General features: G+C 53.0%; 1 protein-coding gene across 3 annotated transcripts in view; it reads left to right on the forward strand.

Annotated features, from left to right (window-relative positions):
* Window positions 1-18,167, forward strand: part of RUSC1 (RUN and SH3 domain containing 1) — a 30,389-nt gene that overhangs the window by 1,209 nt on the left and 11,013 nt on the right. Inside the window, exons 1-3 of one of the 3 annotated variants that reach the window (XM_053277876.1) lie at window positions 2,987-3,143; window positions 9,551-11,250; window positions 16,557-17,054. In XM_053277876.1, coding sequence (XP_053133851.1) covers window positions 9,663-11,250; window positions 16,557-17,054 — 2,086 coding nt within the window. In that variant the 5' untranslated portion in view covers window positions 2,987-3,143; window positions 9,551-9,662. Of the gene's footprint in view, window positions 1-2,986; window positions 3,144-9,550; window positions 11,251-16,556; window positions 17,055-18,167 lie in introns of those variants that run through there. The other 2 variants (XM_053277875.1, XM_053277877.1) reach the window with 2 other exon arrangements.

The raw sequence follows: 18,167 nt of genomic DNA on the forward strand, positions 1-18,167 counted from the left end.
CGTTGGGGGCGACTGGGTGTGTAATAAGGAAGTGTGCATAAAACAGCACAGTTACCTGAAGTCACCTATGCAAAATCCCTGCACTGGTCAGGAACTTACCCCTGAGTCAGGGAGGTGTGAGGAGATAAAAGAGTGGGTTATTTCTCAGAAAGGTGGGGTGGGTGCGTGGGGGGCTGGCTCATGGGCCCAGGGATGACCCCCCCCCAATTGCTTTTTCAATTCAGTAATGTCGAACTGTGTAACTGCTTTTGTGTTTTCGAACATGAGCATCTTCGGTGTGTGTTTGTGTGGGAATTGGGTATTTTCATTAAAAGATATCTTTCTAATGCAAATAGGCTTTATGGCACGAGAGCTGTTTCCCTGAGATGATTAGTTTCTTCATTGCATCTTTTTGACAAGTCTATATGGAAAAAAGTAAAAATCCATTCGTTCTCTTTTTATTAGCGTGTGTGTGTTGTTGTTGTTTTAATGCGAGGGGGTCTCAAGCTTCACAGGGCTATCTTAATCCAGCCCTGAAGCTGACCTTTTCCCCAAGGGAGCAGCTGATTTATTATTTATTGGCTTTTATTGGCTTTATTTATTTATTGGCGCTTTGGCTTTTCTGCACAAAAGCTTCCATTAGCAAAAGCAATGAGAAGATGACTCTCTGCCCCCAGGAGCTTCCAGTCTAAAAAGAAACCCTGAGGGAGATGCCAGCCGTAACCAGAGGGATGCTATTTTGGGATGTAAAGGGACAGTGACTGGGGATGATGGGAGTTGTAGTTCTACAACATCTGGGGGTTTGGGAACCCCCGCTCTAGAGTGTAAGCTGTTGAAGCTCAGATCTGACTCGGGTCACCCCCTCTGATCTGGGAACCTTGCTTAGAAATCCCCGGTGTGTGATGGTTTTATTCAGTGATGAGGCAAGTGCCTCACGGTGTACTCACAGGCCGAGTCATGGTTCTGTTTCATAGATTTCCAGTGTCTAGTTTCATAGAGTTCCAAATGCAAAGGGCTTCAGCTTTGCTCATTTCTAGTGTGTGTGAATATTTTTGATATGCAGAGAGTAACAGTTTTTTAGGAAGCAAGTGAAATCTTGACTTTTTACCCAGGCTTTTATGAGTGTTGGTTTTGTTGCTGCTGCTCTGTATTTTACGGCCCTATTGTGTAAGTTTAAAAAAAGCTTTTAATTCGATTTGTATTTTTATATTCCAGTTTAATATTTTTATTGTGAAACTTCTATAGTCTTATATTGTTAAATGTTTTGTAAACTGCCTTGAGATCGTTTTGATGAAAAGTGGTACTAAAATTTAATGATAAATAAATCTCTCTCACACACACACTGTGTGCATGTGTGTGAGTGTGAGAGAGAATATATAGACACAGCTACTTGTATATACTTGAATAGAAGATGACTCTGAATTTAAGACAACCCCCTTAAAATAGAGTTTAAATACTACTACTACTACTAATAATAATAATAATAAATAGAAATCACCATCAGCCAATTACAAAAAGCAACTTTACTGGGAGCAGCCTATATTCTGCGATGATATCTATAATAATAACAGCAACAACACTGATAATAAAATTCAGCCATCCCAGGTCCTTGGGAAGGACTCAATGTCTGGATAAAACAAACCAGTCAATACCACCTGTCTGACTGTGTAAACAACAATATAATAATAAATAAACTTTGTTAGCCACCCCATAACAAATTGTGCTCTGGGCGGCTTACAACACAACCTTGAAATCTGAGATAAAAACACACAACAGATTAAATCATAACAGACCAAAAAACGGGGGGAAAGAAAAACAAAATCTAATACAAAACAATTTAAAAGACTTTTAAAAAATCAGTTTAAATCAGATCACAATGTTAAAAATGAAAAGGCCCGAGTGAACATAAAAAGTCTTCATCTGGTGTCTGCAATTTGTTTATTTATTTTGACGTAAACCGCCCTGAACTGTTTTTGGAAGGGAAGATAAATAAAATCAGATAAACAAAAGAACGAAGTGATGAAGCCAGGCGAACCTCACTGGGGAGGAGGTTGTGCCCTCTCTCCAGTAACCTGGTCCCAAGCCACTTAGGGCTTTAAAGGTTAACACCAGCACTTTGAATTGGGGCCCTGAAACGGACTGGGATCCAATGCAGCTGACGGAGCTGGCTGGCGTAATACGCTCAAAACATCCAGTCCTAGTTAATAAGTTTATACCTCTTTCCCCAAAAGGACAGGACTCTGAATTTAAGAGGACCCCATCTTAAGTGGTGCAGTGGGGAAATGCTTGACTAACAAGCAGAAGGTTTCTGGTTCGGATCCCTGCTGGTATGTTTCCCAGACTAGGGGAAACACCTCTATCGGGCAGCAGTGATATAGGGAGATGCTGAAAGGCATCCTCTCATACTGCACGGGAGGAGGCCATGGCAAACCCCTCCTGTATTCTACCCAAGACAACCACAGGGCTCTGTGGGCACCAGGAGTCAAAATCAACTTGATGGCACACTTTACCTTTATATATATACACACACACACACACGGCATTCTTACCCCTGGACTTTGGGGCTGAATTCCAGGGCCTCCGCAGCCCCTGGGGCGGGGTCCCCCCCCAATCCCCTTTAGTCTATCCTGGGTGGTGTGGTTGCACGATGATGCTTAATTTGCAGGGGAACAATTTCCATGTTCCTTATTTTGGAAAAAAAAGGATCCTATGGGCCCTCCAAAGGAATTTAGGTCCAGGCTCCAAAATTACCTAGGTGTACCCCTAGCTCCCCCCGCCCACTGCAATCCCTAACATCATAGAACTGGTGGTGGTGGTGGGGACCTCATCTTGGACAGTAAGCAAGGACACCGGGTCCAGCTGTTCAGTTGACACATCTGCACACGATCCAGTCGTCAGCCCTGGCCGCCCCCAATCTGGGAAGAGGAGGTGATGGGTTGTGCCCATCCTTGGGCCTGGCCTGGCAAGGGTTAAAGCGGTAGGGGGGGGGGAGGCGGCCAGGCGGCGGCGGGACCAGACTCCTCCCTCTGGCCGGGTGAGCTCAGCTAGGGAGGCTCTTCCAGCCTCCGCTGCTGCTGCAGCAGCCACTGGGCTGGGCTGGGCTGGGCTGGGCTGGAGGACTCAGACCGAGCGCCTTGCAGTAGAGGCTGCTGCGAGGAAGACAGGTGAGGCTGCAGGCATGGCGGACGGCAAGCTAGGCGGTGTGCCAGCCAGTGCTGATGGGTGGTTGGGGTGGGTGGGGGTCCTGCCGCCTCAGCAAGGGGGAGCTGTGTGTGTGCACCGCCTGTCTTTCCAACCCCCCCTCCCTCCCTCCACCTTTCCTGGAAGCCTGCAGTGCCCATTTCAGGATGCCCCCACTAGGCACTTGCAGTCCATCTGGAGACCTGCAGTCTGTCTGGCTGCAGGGGCCCCACCCTTTTGAGGTTTTTTTTTTGGTGGGGGGAGGGAGAGAAAGGTGTTGCCTTCGCCCGGCCACAAGCTCTGCTGGAAGCCCCCCACCCCCACCCCATCCTCCTCCTTTGCCTTTTGCAAAGTGTGGGGCGGGTGGAGCTGTAATTGAGCGGATGGGTTCAAAGAAGAACCTGGAGGGGGCCCCCCCTCCAGCTCCTGAGCCCCCCCTCCCACCAGCTCCACCCCCACCCGGGGAGAGGGGTGAACATGGGCCCCTTCTCCCCCTAACTACGCCCCTGAGTGGGCATCTCCAACCAGCCCCTTGCCTCGCAAACCGCACGAGACAGAGACGTGGTCACAAGAAGGAAACCATCAAAAGAACGAAGCGTGCTTTCTGTCTCCACTTCCCCCCCATCTGCCCCCCCACCGTTGTTTACCATGCACTGGGCATGGAATACTCCTGGCTGCCCCCCCACCATCCCCCCCCTGCCGCCACCCAAGCCTGCCCTCTCCTCTTCCTCATGCATCAGTGCCAGGATGACTGGCACCAGCTGTATATCTCCCCGCCGTCAACCCCCCCCCCCCGCCTCCTGCAACCTCTGCAGTGCTTTGGGTCTCCGCCTGCAAAAGGGCTGAGCTGGAGGCTATTAGGGATGGATCCAGGGAGGTCGGGCGGCGCGCTAGCCAGGTTGGTCCATGCACATAAACACAGTGTGGAGAGGTAGAGAGCTGGGGGTTGGTGTGTGTGTGGGGGGAGTCCTTCCTTGCACAAACGGAATTGACCATGTTGGCTTTCCTGGAGGATAAATAAGCGGTGGGATGGGCTATTCTGGAGGGTGGCGGTGACTCTGGTTTGGCTCTGGATCTCTGTCGGGCCCAGAAGGTCCCTGGAGAGCCCCGGGCTGGTCCTCGGAAGCTGCCTTCTACGCTACAGAGTCAGACCCTTGGTCCATCCGGCTCAGGATTGTCTGCCCAGACTGGCAGCGGCTTCTCCAAGGTTGCAGGCGGGAGGACGGAGTCTCTGCCAGCCACCCTACCTGGAGATGCCGCCAGGGAAGGAACTTGGAACCTAGATGCTCTTCCCAGAGCGGCCCCATCTCCTAACGGGAACGTCTGACAGCGCTCACGCGTGTGGTCTCCCATTCCAATGCAAACCAGGGCAGACCCTGCTTAGCTAAGGGGGCCATGCGTGCTTGCTGCCACCAGACCAGCGCTCTTCCTTCCCCCAAGATCTTTATGCTTTCTTACTTTGCTTCCTGGCTATTGATGCCTTCGCCTTGGGTTCGCCACCCTATATAAGGAAAAGTTTATGTGGGGGCTGGTTGAAGTGAGATGGGCTTATTCTGGTTTCAGGGTAGGGTTGGTGTCCCAGTATTAATGCATTGCTTTACAAGAGAGGGGGAGACCTATTGGGGAGGGGGCCGTGTTCCTTATTTTGGAAAAGGATCGTATGCCCCCCCCATTTATTTTGCTCCCGGAGGGGCTGTAGCTGACACCCCCTGGTGACAAAACGTTTGTCTCCCTCCTGCCTGTTCTGGTGGCAGCCTCTCTTGAACTGATACCCCTAGAGAGAAAATAAGGCTCTCTCTGCCAATCTCAGGAGGCCAGATTTGGGCCAGAATTCTCTTTGCCCTGGGACTTGCATAGTCTGGGCTGCAAAGATGATCTCTGGGCATGTGCAGAGTTGCTGCAGCTGGAACCATACAGTGCTGGGATCAGAGAACTCTGCTGCCCAAACCAGAGCAGTGATAGGTACATTTTAAAAGGCTAAAAATGGGTCAAAGGGGACCTTGAAACTGACCATGAACCACAGGGGCATAGGTTGGCAGATCTCCTCTCAAAGCATTTGAGGAGTCCCCCCCTCATTTTACTGAACTCCCCCCCCAAATGTATGTTTCTCTCCCTGCAAAAAACCCAAGCAAACCCTCTTTCCTTCCCCTGCAACAGAATGTAAGCCTCCCTGAACATAACCTGCTGTATTTACCTGAATCGAAGACTAGATTCCTCCCCACCCCAACTTCTTTGATGTTCGAAATTGGGGTTTCGTCTTAAAAGGAGTGCTTTATTCTTACCAGAATAATTCTCTGGTAAATACAGGTATAACCTAGATGTAACCTCTGTTTTTTAAGGGGGTCGTCTTAAATCCAGGGCTATCTTCTTTTCCGGGAAATGCAGCAACATAAGATGAGCCCGGCTGGATCAGGCCCAAGGCCCATCTAGTCAAGCATCCTGTTTCCTACAAGGGCCCACCAGACACCTCTCGGAAGCCCCCCAAGCAGAACCCACTTGGCCTGCATCCTAGAGAGAGAAAGAGAGAGAGAGAGAGTCTCATTTTCTTGCAGCTTCCGTGAATTCAGATTTGCCCTGTCCTTGATGGATGTTTATTGTTTGTTTGATGGTTTGTTTCCCCCACACTTCGCCCGCCTGGTGTGGTTAGGATGAGGATACAGAAGGCCAAGGGTGGGGTGTGGAAAGACAAGAGGAGGGGCCCCCCACGATGCCCCCGTTGTCATGAGGACTTGATTTCCCACTCTGAATTATTGATGGCGAAGCGGGAGAGCGGGTGGCAGGCTGCACATCCAAGCAGCTGTCCTCTGTGCTATTGCAGGGAACTGGAGTGGGGTTCTTCAGATTTCCCCCCCCTCCCCACTCCGTGCAAGAGAAGTCTCTTGCTGGTTCTGAGCCTAAGCATAAGAGCAGAACGGACTTTCCGTGTTCAGAAGCCGTGTGGACGGACCGCTGCAGGCCAGATGCAGTGGGGACAAACGTCCGAGCAAGATTATTCTCTTTGTGCACGGTTTGAGGGCTTCCGTGGGGCAACCGGACGGCCGTTGTGGGAAACGGGAGGCTGGACAGTGATGCATCTTCGGCCTGATCCAGCAGGGCTCTTAGAAGCAAAAGGCAAAGGACAAGCAACCTTAAAACCAAAAGGCCAGGCCTAGAACAAAGTGGCCACTTGTAATGAGCAAAAAATGCCCCAGCATTCTTGACCTCTGGGGGTGATAGGAACATAGGAAGCTGCCTTATACTGAGTCAGACTCTTGGTCCGTCTAGCTCAGCATTGTCGGCACTGACTGGCAGCAGCTCTCCAAGGGTTCAGGGAGGGGTCTCTCCCGGCCCTACCTGGAAATGCTGCCGGGGAGGGGATTGAATCTGGCGCCTTCCTCATGCAAAGCACAGGCTCTACCTCTGAGCTACAGCCCCATCCCTGAAGGGGGATATCTGACATCAGACAGCACTCACGTGTAGTCACCCTTCCAAATGCAAACCATGGCAGACCCTGCTTAGCAAAGGGGACAATTTATGCTCGCTAATGGTGCAGCGGCGAAATGGCTTGACTAGCAAGCAGAAAGTTGTGGGTTCGAATCCCCGCTGGTATGTTTCCCAGACTATGGGAAACACCTATATCGGGCAGCAGCGATCTAGGAAGATGCCGAAAGGCCTCATCCTCTCACGCTGTGCGGGAGGAGGCAATGGTAAACCCCTCCTGCATTCTACCAAAGACAACCACAGAGGTCGCCAGGAGTCGACACTGACTCGACGGCACACTTTACCTTACCACAAGTGTCTTGCTGGAAGCAAGGTGTTGGACCCTTGGCCAGATACAACAGACCTTTTATTTTTAATTCCCCATGTTGCGATCATTGCAAAGGAGCAGATGTCGGCTGGACATTGGGAAGAATTTCCTAATGGTTAGAGAGTGTTGGACAGCGGAACAGTCTGCCTCATGCCAGTGGGCTCTCCTTCACTGGAAGTTTTCCAACACTAGGTGTCTGGGCATTTGTCAGGGATGCATTTGGCCACTGTGGCTGGAGATGATGGGTCTTGTAGTCCAGCCACATCTGGGGATCCAAGTTTTAAGAATGCGGGGAAGAGGAACATTGAATCAATTTGTGATGGAGATACAGGGATGGGCCACTTCCTCTATACATTTCATCCCAGCACACTCATCTCATCTCACGCACTGGAGATGTAAAAACAGATGCAAGAACAAAGATGTAATAAAAGCCCTGCTGGATTTGGACCAAAGATCCATCTAGCCCAGATTGCTGTTTCCAACAGTGGCCAGTTGGCTGTATTTAGGAAGCTTACAGGGTATGAAGAACAGCAAATTTCCTTTGCTATTTGTCCGCAGCATCCAGTCATGCTGCTTAAGAACATGGAGGTTCTATTCCAGTTAATGAGCTGTTGCCAGAACTCCTCCCAGTGAGTTGGCCGAACCCTACTAACCTTTCGTCTGCTGTGCGCTTCCTGATGGACCTCTCCTTGGACGGCCCTGTGAGAGGAGAGCTGGTCTTGTGATAGCAAGCATGAACTGTCCCCTTTGCTAAGCAGGGTCTGCCCTGGTTTTCATTTGAATGGGAGACTACATGTGAGCACTGTGAGGTTTTCTCGTAGGGGATGGGACCGCTCTGGGAAGAGCAGAAGGTTCCAAGTTCCCTCCCTGGCAGCATCTCCAAGAGAGGGCTGAGAGAGACTCCTGCCTGCAACCTTGGAGAAGCCGCTGCCAGTCTGGGTAGACGATACCCAGGCAAGGAGAGCTGGTCTGGTGGGAGCAAGCATGACTTGTCCCCTTAGCTAAGCAGGGTCTGCTCTGGTTGCATTTGAATGGGGGACTTGATGTGTGAGCACTGGAAGAGATTCCCCTCGGGGGATGGAGCCGCTCTGGGAAGAGCAGAAGAAGGTCCCAAGTTCCCTCCCTGGCAGCATCTCCAAGATAGGGCTGGGAGAGATTCCTGCCCGCAACCTTGGAGAAGCCGCTGCCAGACTGGTAGACAATCCTGAGCTAGATGGACCAAGGGTCTGACTCAGTAAACGGCAGCTTCCTGTATTTTCCCTTAGGCATGCAATAGAGGCTGGGATAAACGGGGACGGAATACTCATTTATTTCACTTTTGCACACTTGGGCTGAATTACAAATAGGGTAAGAAGTTTTAAGAAGTTGTGCCGAAGGCTCTGCAGTTCTGTCCCTTTTGCCAGAGCTTTGGGGAGCCATCAGCATGCAAAAGGCGCTTGACAAGGTGGACCCCATCAAAAGGGCATCAGTGGAATCGGGGACTTTAATATCAAAACCCTGGAATGGCAGGGCAGGAAGGGTGTCTGCTTTTGGGGGAAGGAAGTGGAGAGAGAGGAAGGGGAGAGGAAGTAAAAGCAAGCCTGAGCCTCCCAAGGGAGATTTAAAATGGCACATTTGTGCTCTCATTCAGCCAGCCAATCAGATTTCCAGTACTGGTTGGAAGGGGTGGGAGGAAAAAGCATGCCCAGACTCCGGGAGATCTGCTTCAGATAAGCTGACTGCCAGTAGCTCCTGAACACCCCTCATGCCGGCTTCTGCTCTGTAGAAAGCAAGCTCATGTCTTTATTGTCCCTTATGCCCGCCCAGGAATTTTGTTCCCTTTTCTTGCCCTGCAACTTAAAACACAGGAACATATGAACAGCCCGGCTGGTTCAGGAACAACTTGGCCCATCCAGACCTGTGGTTGCTTCCCTGCAACTGGGATTGAGAGGCATCGTGCCTCTGAGGCCGGAGGTGGCCCACAGCCACCAGACTAGTAGCCACTGATAGACCTGTCCTCCACGGATTTGGCTCAGCCCCTTTTAAAGACACCCAAACTATTGGCTGCAACTACTTCCCGGGTCAGAGAATTCCATAGATTAATTATGCACTGTGTGAAAAAAAAATACTGACTTGTGTCAGTCCTACATTCCCTGCAAAGCACTTCCATGGGCCGAGCATGAGAGAGATGATTTTCTAGTGTTCTTTCCACCTCATGCATAATTTTATAGACCTCTATCATGTCTCCCCTCAATTGCCTTTTTTTCTAAACTACATAAGAACATAGGAAGCTGCCATATACAGAGTCAGTCCCCAGGTCTATCTAGTTCAGAATTGTCTACACAGGCTGGCAGTGGCTTCTCCAAGGTCACCCCGAGCCCCATCTTGGAGATGCCAGGGAGGAAACTTGGAAACTTCTGCCTGCAAGCAGGCGGGTGCTCTTCTCACAGCAGCCCCATCCCCTAAGGGGAATTTCTTACAGTGCCCACCGACGTAGTCTCCCGTCCAAATGCAAACCAGGGTGGACCCTGCTTAGCAAAGGGGACCATTCATGCTTGCTACCACAAGACCAGCTCTCCTCCCACGGTTAGCTAAAAACTTAGGAGATGGTTTTGCTTTTTGCAGGGAACCGGACGTCCCCACCACCCTGGCGGCTGAAATTGCGGAGGCGACGGACTGGCGGCGGGCCTGCTTCTCCTCCCGCGATTCGGAGCCGATTCGGAGCCGATTCGGAGCCATGCAGTCTCCGAAGAAGAGCTTGATTTGCAACCTGAACCACGTCCACCTGCAGCACGTCTCTCTGGGCCTCCACTTGTCCCGCCACCCGGAGCTCCAGGAAGACGCCAACCCCTTGGCGCCCGGAAGGCAGACGGGCTGCCTGGCCTGTCAGGAAGATGGCGGCGGGGCCCCCGATGAGGTGGACGCCAACTCCAACAACCCGTCCTTGCCATGCCGCTGCTGCGATTCCCACCTGCTGCAGCTGGACAGCAAGCTGGGCCTCCAGAACCAGCCCCTCTCGCCCCACCGCCCAGTCCTGGAGGATGAGGAAGAGGAGGCCGTCGGCTCGCCCTCGGATCCAGGCTCCTCCTCCGCCAGCAGCTGCTCCGATCTCAGCCTCGATGACTCGCCCGTCTCGGTGTACTATAAGGCGCTCCCCACGGCGGAGGCCCAGAGCCCCGACAACCAGCCCAATATTGTCCCCCTGGAAGACGCCAGCCATGTCCCCTCCCTGGCTGAGCGTGAAGACGCTGCGAATCTCAACGTCCGAATCGGCCAGCGTCCCACCACGCCCCGTGTCTGGGACAGTCCCGATAGCCTCTGCAGTAGCAGCTCTTCGGAGTCTCCGTCGGACACCGCCTCCCCCTGCCCGGAAGGCCTGGCCAAGCCGCTTCCTCTCGGTCCCTTCGGCACCCCCCTGGTTGTGCCGCCCTTCCCTCGTCCCTGCAGGGCCCCCCCAGCGGTGCCCGACTCCCGTGTCGGGGCCAAACTGGATTCGAACTGCAACGCCCTCCTGGTGCAGGAAAGCAAGGCCGGAAACCTCTCCTCCTCGGGGCGGCTGGATGTCAACTCCAACCGGGCCGGGTTCACCGGTGTGCCCCCTCCAGTGCCCCCCAGGACCAAGAGGGGACTGCTGGGGCTGAAGCGGGGCGAAGCCGGGAAGCCAGTGGCCCCCCCAGCTCCGACCCAGTTGCTGCTTGGCCCCAGCGGCCCGCCAGGTGAGGGGGCCAGGAAGAACATCACGTCCTTCCACGAGTTGGCACAGCAGCGGAAGAGGGGCGCCCCCACGCTGCTGCCCCCTCTGCCGGTGAGGAAGGATCAGAGTGACTGGCTGATCGTCTTCTCCCCCGACACGGAGCTGCCCCCCTGCAGCGAGCTCACTGTCGGGAGTGCCCCCGTCCAGGAGGCCGCCGGACCCCTGAGCTCGCCGGAGGAGCCGCCCGACCCTCCGGGCGGCGTCCAGAGAGGGGTGACGACCTTCAAGGAGCTGCGCTTCCGCAAGCAGAAGGGCCAGCTCGCCACGAAAGCGGGCACCCAGCCTCCCCAGCCGGGGGATCTGGGCAAGGGCGTGCCGGACGGCAACGCTGCCGAGGAGGTGGACCCGGAGCCCCGACGGAACGGGCTGTTCCGGGCCCCGAAGGAGATCTTGCCTCGGAGGAAGAAATCCCGGCCGGGCCTGCAGCCCATCGTGGAGGGCAGCGGCGAAGAGAGGGAGGATGGCCGGGCAGAGCAGAAGCCACCCACCCGGAGCTTAGCAGGCACACCCAGCTGGAGGGACCCCTGGGTGCCGGGGAAAGCGGAGTTAGGAGACCGGTGCCGTGCAGAGGGTGAGACCTGTTGCTTCCCCCAGACGCAGGGCTCAGTTGCCGAGGGTTGGGGAGGGGGCCAGAACCTGACCGCGCCAGGGTGGAGGGGGGGCCGAGCTGTAACACCCCCCTCTGACTTGTGACTCCACTGTGACCCCTGCAGAAATCTTCCTCCCAAGGCCTCCCTGTTGCTGTCCGGAGCATTGAATACTCCGACTCCCCCACTCGCGAACAGAGGTCACCATCCACTGGGGAGCTTTTCTGCACAAGCCCCCCCCCTGAAATTAACCTTGTTGACCTTGCCCCGGAGAGCCTCCCGGTGGATCGGGCCCTGTGGGTCAGATCTGGCTCCACGCTTGAGCAGCACCCAAAATGAGCTCCCTTGCTATCAGTATCGTATTTACCCGAATCGGAGCCTGAATTTAAGACGACTTAAAAAGGAGAGGTTGAATACAGCTTGTACTGTACCTGGACACTTACTGAAAAAACGAACAGGGCTCTGAATTTAAGACGGCATCCTGTTTTCTGATATTAAAAAACCCTGGTCTTGGATTCAGGTAAATACAGTAATATCTGTAGGCTGCTTTTCAACAACAGTATTTAAAGCGGTTTCCATAGGAAAATAAATAAATAATAAATAAGATGGTTTCCTCCTATCCCAAAAGGGCTCGCAGTTTAAAGCGAAATCAAAGGCAGACACCAGCAATAGCCACTGGAGGGATGCTGTGCTGGGGATGGATAGGGCCAGTTGCTCTCCCCCTGCTAAATACAAGATATTCACCACCTTAGAAAGGTGTCTCTTTTCTCAGCGAGCAGAGGTAGCTACCTGGTCTCAGTTAGCAGACCTACCTTTGCTTTATGGAGGAGGGTTGCCAACTTCTTTGCCTTGCTCCTGCTCTTGTGCCTTGTAACAGCAGTTTGATCTGCAGACACTAGCAAGCAAATTGTGCTCGTCTCTGTGCTGTGAATCATTTTTTGCCTGTTGATTTGTGCAGACTGAACAGCTGCTAACCGGAGAAATGCAGGCTGTGTTATTTCCCACCCACCACCACCCTTCTGGTCACTTGGCAACTTCTCCTGGTTGGATTGTTTCTGCTTTCGCCTCCTTCCAGATAGAATCAGGGTCTTGGGAGATTAGCGAAGTCTGGTGGGAGTGATTGGGTTCCTTGTGGAGTGGGAATAGTTGGATCAATTAGCTGATCTAATAGATTAACTAACTAAAAATTGCAGCCCGTTTATTCATTATTCATTCATTTACAATATTTATACCCTGCCCTACCAGTACAGTACTGCTCGGGACGGCTGTCGGTCCATAAAAACAATACACTGTAAAGGCAATATAATACTCATAAAATAGCAACGAACTAAATACAGATCTCGGTTAAACACCAAATTTAAAATTACAAGTTAGCACATTAAAAAGTTAGAAAACCAACGGCTATGGTTACAAACAGCTAAAATGTTCTAATGCTTCTCTAAAAATGTGGGTTTTTAAAAGAGCCCGAGGGAGGGAGTGTGGCAGAGCTCTTCCGGGAGGGCGTTCCAAAGCCGAGGGGCCACGACCGAAAAGGCCCTGTCTCTAGTCCCCGCCAACCGGGTTTCTCTTCGTGGCGGGGCCATGAGCAGGGTCTGGGATACTGAACGGAGAGCCCTGGCAGGTTCATATGGGTGGGTGTCGTCCGACAGTTACCCCGGCCATGAGGGACACTGCTCTCCCCCATCCTACCCCATCTCATCCCATACCCCTGCCATAGCTCCTTGTCTGTGCTTCTTTCCATTCCTTTTAACGCTGCTTTTTCTGGGCTGATGACTGACCTACTTCGTGGACCAGGACTATGCACAGCCGGGCTAGGCTGAGAACCGTGCAGTGTCATGGATGGGCTTTTGGGTTTGCACTGGGGAATTAGGTTCAGATTCCCCACTTGGCCTTGATGAAGCTCAGCAAGAGACCTTAAGGCAGTCACAGTAGCCCTGTTCACATGCTATGTTCAACACCTGTAAAGGTAAAGTGTTCCGTCGGTGTTGGTGTCGACTCGTGGGTGGCACCCACAGAGCCCTGTGGTTGTCTTTGGTAGAATACAGGAGGGGTTGACCATTGCCTCTTCCCGCCCAGTATGAGATGATGCCTTTCTGCATCTTCCTGTATCGCTGCTGCCCGATAGAGGTGTTTCCCATAGTCTGGGGAACATACCAGCGGAGATTCGAACCAGCAACCTCTGGCTTGCTAGTTAAGTCATACCACGCATTTGTGGGGCCTGTACCCGGGTCCAGTTTTAAAATGAATGGAGGTACAGTCATTCACACACAAACATGTATGGGCATACAGAATCTGTACACTCGTACAACATAATGTCTGAATAGGGCCGATTAACGCTGTCTGAGCCACCTCATAGAGTTGTTGTGAGGATAAAATGGGATGACCCTTTTGACTTCTCCTTGGAGGAAAGTTGGGATGACAGATGGAAGGGTAGTCTGGGTTGTCTCCGTCTGAATCCAGCACTAACCACTGCACCACAATGTTTTTGAATGCGCAGGATGGGTTTCTGGCTGGCGTGGCTACTGCTAGACAATATACAGACCCTTCCAGTATCTTTTTTTTTTTTTTAAGTGTTTGGCCATCAGAAACACTGCATTTATGCCTCTTAAGTTCCTTGCACGCAGAATAGCGGAGTCCTCCTTTAGTGGCATCCTGTACCTCTCTCTGCTGCCACCTCCACGATGCATCTGTAACCATGAAATGAACCTCTAGGATTCCCAATTTATTGTGGCCGGGGATGATGGGAGTTGTAGTTCAGCAACACCTGGAGTCCCGCAGGTTGGGAACCCCTACTCTGTAGGAAAAGAAAATATGTAAGGGTTCTGTAGTGTTTTTGTTTGTTTGTTTTGAGAGCTGGAAATGGACGGAAACAGGGTTTGCTGCTTGTATCTAGTACACCTGCCTATCTCTGGCCAAAGAGGCGTTGCGGACTTTTGTATGTTTCCCAAACCCTTTGGACCAGAGATGATTAGTGTGGGTCGAACGAAATATGTGTTTACACCATGGGAAAGTAACATTTCTCTTAAGAAAGAAAGAAAGAAAGAAAGAAAGAAAGACAGACTGCCTCTCTGGGGGGGAAACCCAAAAACTATTCTCTTTCTCTCTCCACTCCAGCCTCCAACACACACCTTGGCTTGAGTTACCTGGGGATAGGTGGGTGGGATGGATTTGCTCTGATTGGTTAGGCTGGCTTGCAATCAGACCTTGGCAAACTTCTCCCTTCTTGGCTGTTTTCCTTCTCCATAAGCCGCCCCTCTCCTGCCCTGTGGTTTATAGGAGGAAGCAGGAAGGAGAAAACTAGTTTCTCTTTTGTGCTCTGGCGTGTTCAATCTTCCGGGTTTTGTGTTTTCTGCAAGCAGACTGTACTCTTTGGCACCCTCCTCCTCCTCCTTTAAACACCCTAGTCTGGGGCCGACCGCAGAACCTATAGCTGCTGACTTTTCTGGCTTGGAAAAGGGATTGTTTTAGGTAAAGTAACCTCAGCCACGGACACCACGGTAAAAACAGGGTCTAGGGATTTCTGACTCTCTTTTTTATGCATGGGGTGGGGGCGGCACTGGGATTTCTAGGTAATTCCCGATGTTTGCGGGCAAATGCTTGCTTGCCTGCAGTCGGATCAAGAAGAAGCGTATTCCTCTTCCAGGAGAGCAAAGTCGCTTCCTTGCTAGAACTTGTTTGCTGGTCTGCAGTTGGCGGGCAGTGGAATTAGAATAGCCGTTCATATTTTTGTTTATTTATCCCAATTAATTTATATACTGCTCTTCCTAAGGTGGCTCAGCGTAGTTTACATTTAAAATAAAATTTTTAAAAACCCCAACAGAATAAAACAATGAAAAATTAAAACAACAACATTTAAACCAGATTAAAACTAAAAAACTAGATATTATTAAAAGCTGGGCTAAAAAGGTGGGTCTTCGAGGCTCTCCTGAAGGCCTCAGAGGAAGATAATCCTCTTATATTCAGCGGGGTGGCAACTGAAAAGGCACCTGAAGACGAACCCCTCCTGATTATCTTAATGAGCGGTGGGGATCACGTAGAAAAAGGTGCACTCTCAGTATATAGTACTATATTGTCCAGCAGCACCTTTCCCCATGGTGAAGATCCTCTAACATTGACTCACAAGTAAGTCCTATTTAGAAAATGCTCCTGGTGGTCTCAATTCAAAGTTATTGATTGTAGGTGCTGCCCTTTTGGGTCACAGTTGGTGGGAAGTAGGGATGTGCACGAACCGGTTCGGTGGCCCTTTTATGGATTGCCGAACCGGTTCGGAGGTACGACACTGACCAGTCCACTTCCGGTACGACGCTAACCGGGGATGAGCACTCTCCCTGAGCCTGAAAGGTAACACACACACCTCACTTCCCGGGAGTGCACGAATTTGTTCGCGCACACCTGTTCGTTCCTAGTGGGAAGGGCTGGTGATGAGAGTAGCCTGTATTTGCCCCTTTGAATTGCCCCTTAAACAGCCCCTCAGAACTGCCCCCGTGGGGCCAACCTCTGAGGCCAGGGCACGGGGTCTCCTCCCCCAGGGTCACTCCTGAGCAGGCCACGGTGGGGTTTCTTCCCACCCTGCGTGTCTCATATTCATTATGTGTGTGTGTGTGGTATTTTTTGTCTGCCTGCCTGCCCTGGGCTTCCGGAATTAACATTCTCTCTCTTTTCATGTCCCCTCCCTCCTTTCCTGCCCCCAAACCCTCCTGCCTGGACACGTCCGGCCCTGCTATACCCATCCACCATTTGGGCTTGTCGTCTCGTGCCTTTTGTCTTGGGTTCTCCAACATTGTCATGTCCATCCATCCCTCTGTCCTCAACAACAACACAACACTGCTTCCCCACCCCCTGCCTCCTTGCCTCCCCCACCTCCTTGCCTCCCCCGCCTCCTTGCCTCCCCCGCCTCCCCTGCCTCTTTGCCTCCCCGCCTCTTTGCCTCCCCCTTGCCTCCCCTGCCTCCCCCGCCTCTTTGCCTCCCCCGCCTCCTTGCCTCCCCCGCCTCCCCCGCCTCCTTGCCTCCCCGCCTCCCCCGCCTCTTTGCCTCCCCCCTCCTTGCCTCCCCCCTTGCCTCCCCTGCCTCCCCTGCCTCTTTGCCTCCCCCGCCTCTTTGCCTCCCCCCTCCTTGCCTCCCCTGCCTCCCCCCCTCCTTGCCTCCCCCGCCTCTTTGCCTCCCCGCCTCCTTGCCTCCCCCGCCTCCCTCCTTGCCTCCCTGCCTCCTTGCTCGGGTATGGCCTGCTTCCACCTCTGCATTCTCCACCCCCTCCCGCCTGCACTCTTCGCCCCCCTGCCCCCTCCCCAGCTTGCTCGTCTCAGCCCCAGACTCTTCTCTTCCATTTCTCGCTGGTCGACGGCAAGCCGGCCGAGACGCCTCGCCCCTCGCTCTGCCCCGGCTTGGAGAGCGTGGAGCTGACCTCTCCGGCCCCCTCGGGCCCAGCCTTCTGCCCCAGGCTCCAGGCCCTGTCCTGCGAGGAGGTCTGCCTCCTGGCCGGCCAGCAGGGCCAGGTTTTCGGCACGCTGTCCCCGGAAGAGCTGCTCCCCATCCGCCTCTCCCCCATCGGGGCCTACTCCCCTCCCGCGAGGAGCGTCTTGCCTTTCCTGGATAGCCCCGACCTGGCTGTGCTCTTCTCCCCGCTCTTCCCACGCAGCAGAACCTTCCCCGCCTTAGCTTTCCCGGCCCGCCAGGTCCCCCAGCTGCCGTTCGGAGCCCGGGGCCCCCTCCGCGGACAGGCCGGAGCAGTGCCTGGGGGAATGTCCCAGGACGGTGCGGGAGCCAAGAAGCCGGGACACCCCAAGCCACGTAAGCCGCCTCCGAGTCCCCCTGCTCGGTTTCATCTCCTTGCCCTGATCCCTCCAAAGCAGGGTTTCTTAACCTTGGGGCCCCCAGATGTTGTTGGACTACAACTCCCAGAATCCCCAGACATGGCCTTTGTGGCTGAGGGTTCTGGGAGTTGTAGTCCAACAACATCTGGGTGGGGTGGGGTGGGGCAAGGTTAAGAAGCCCTGCTCCAAAGCATGGAATAAAATCGTGCTAAGGCTGAGAGCCTCCAGTATCCAGTCACGGAGACGGAGAGCTGGCCTTGGGGCAGCAAGCACGAATTTCCCCCTTTGCTAAGCTGGGTCTGCCCTGGTTTGCATTTGGATGGGAGACGGCGTGTGTGAGCACTGTAAGATATTCTCCTTAGGGGACGGGGCTGCTCTGGGAAGAGCACCTGCCTGCTTGCATGTATGCAGAAGGTTCCACGTTCCCTCCCTGGCATCTCCAGATAGGGCTGGGAGAGACGCCTGCCTGCAACCCTGCAGAAGCCGCTGCCAGTCTGGGTAGACAGTACTGAGCTAGATGGACCAAGGGTCTGACTCAGTCTATGGCAGCTTCCTATGTGATGGCTTGGCTGCTTTATCTCTGTGACTGGCTGCTCTGAGTTTGCTCCTTCCGAATCGGCTTCTTGTAAGAGTGGCTAATTCTGCTGTGCCTCTGGATGGGCATCTGGTTGGAGATTTCACGTAGCGATTCAGCCGCATTGCCTCCAGAATGAGGCTGGCTGGTGTCTCTCTGCATGAGTCTGCGCTCTCAGCGCATCCCCTTCCAGTCAGGAGGTGCACCTGAAATGGCGACTCGCCCAGGAAAAACTGTGTGGGGTGGGTCTGCTTCTGTGAGCAGGAGCCTTCTTACACTTCCACACTCCAGAGGTGAACGTCGCATATTGCAGGAATAAAAGAGTAAAGGATTTTAATTCTGAAAGTAAGTGGGCCACACCTTTCCAAAGCCAGGGAAATGCTTCCCTGTGCCTATGAAGAGGCCTGTCTCGAAGGCAGACGAGCTGTGCTTGGAAATTAAATAAAAATCTGCATGAAGTTACAAAGTTTGCAGCACGTTCAAGTGAACTTCGTCTCCAGTTGGATGTTGGTGGCA

This window comes from Hemicordylus capensis, chromosome 14 (assembly GCF_027244095.1).
Source record: "Hemicordylus capensis ecotype Gifberg chromosome 14, rHemCap1.1.pri, whole genome shotgun sequence".
In the NCBI taxonomy this organism is placed as follows: domain Eukaryota; kingdom Metazoa; phylum Chordata; class Lepidosauria; order Squamata; family Cordylidae; genus Hemicordylus; species Hemicordylus capensis.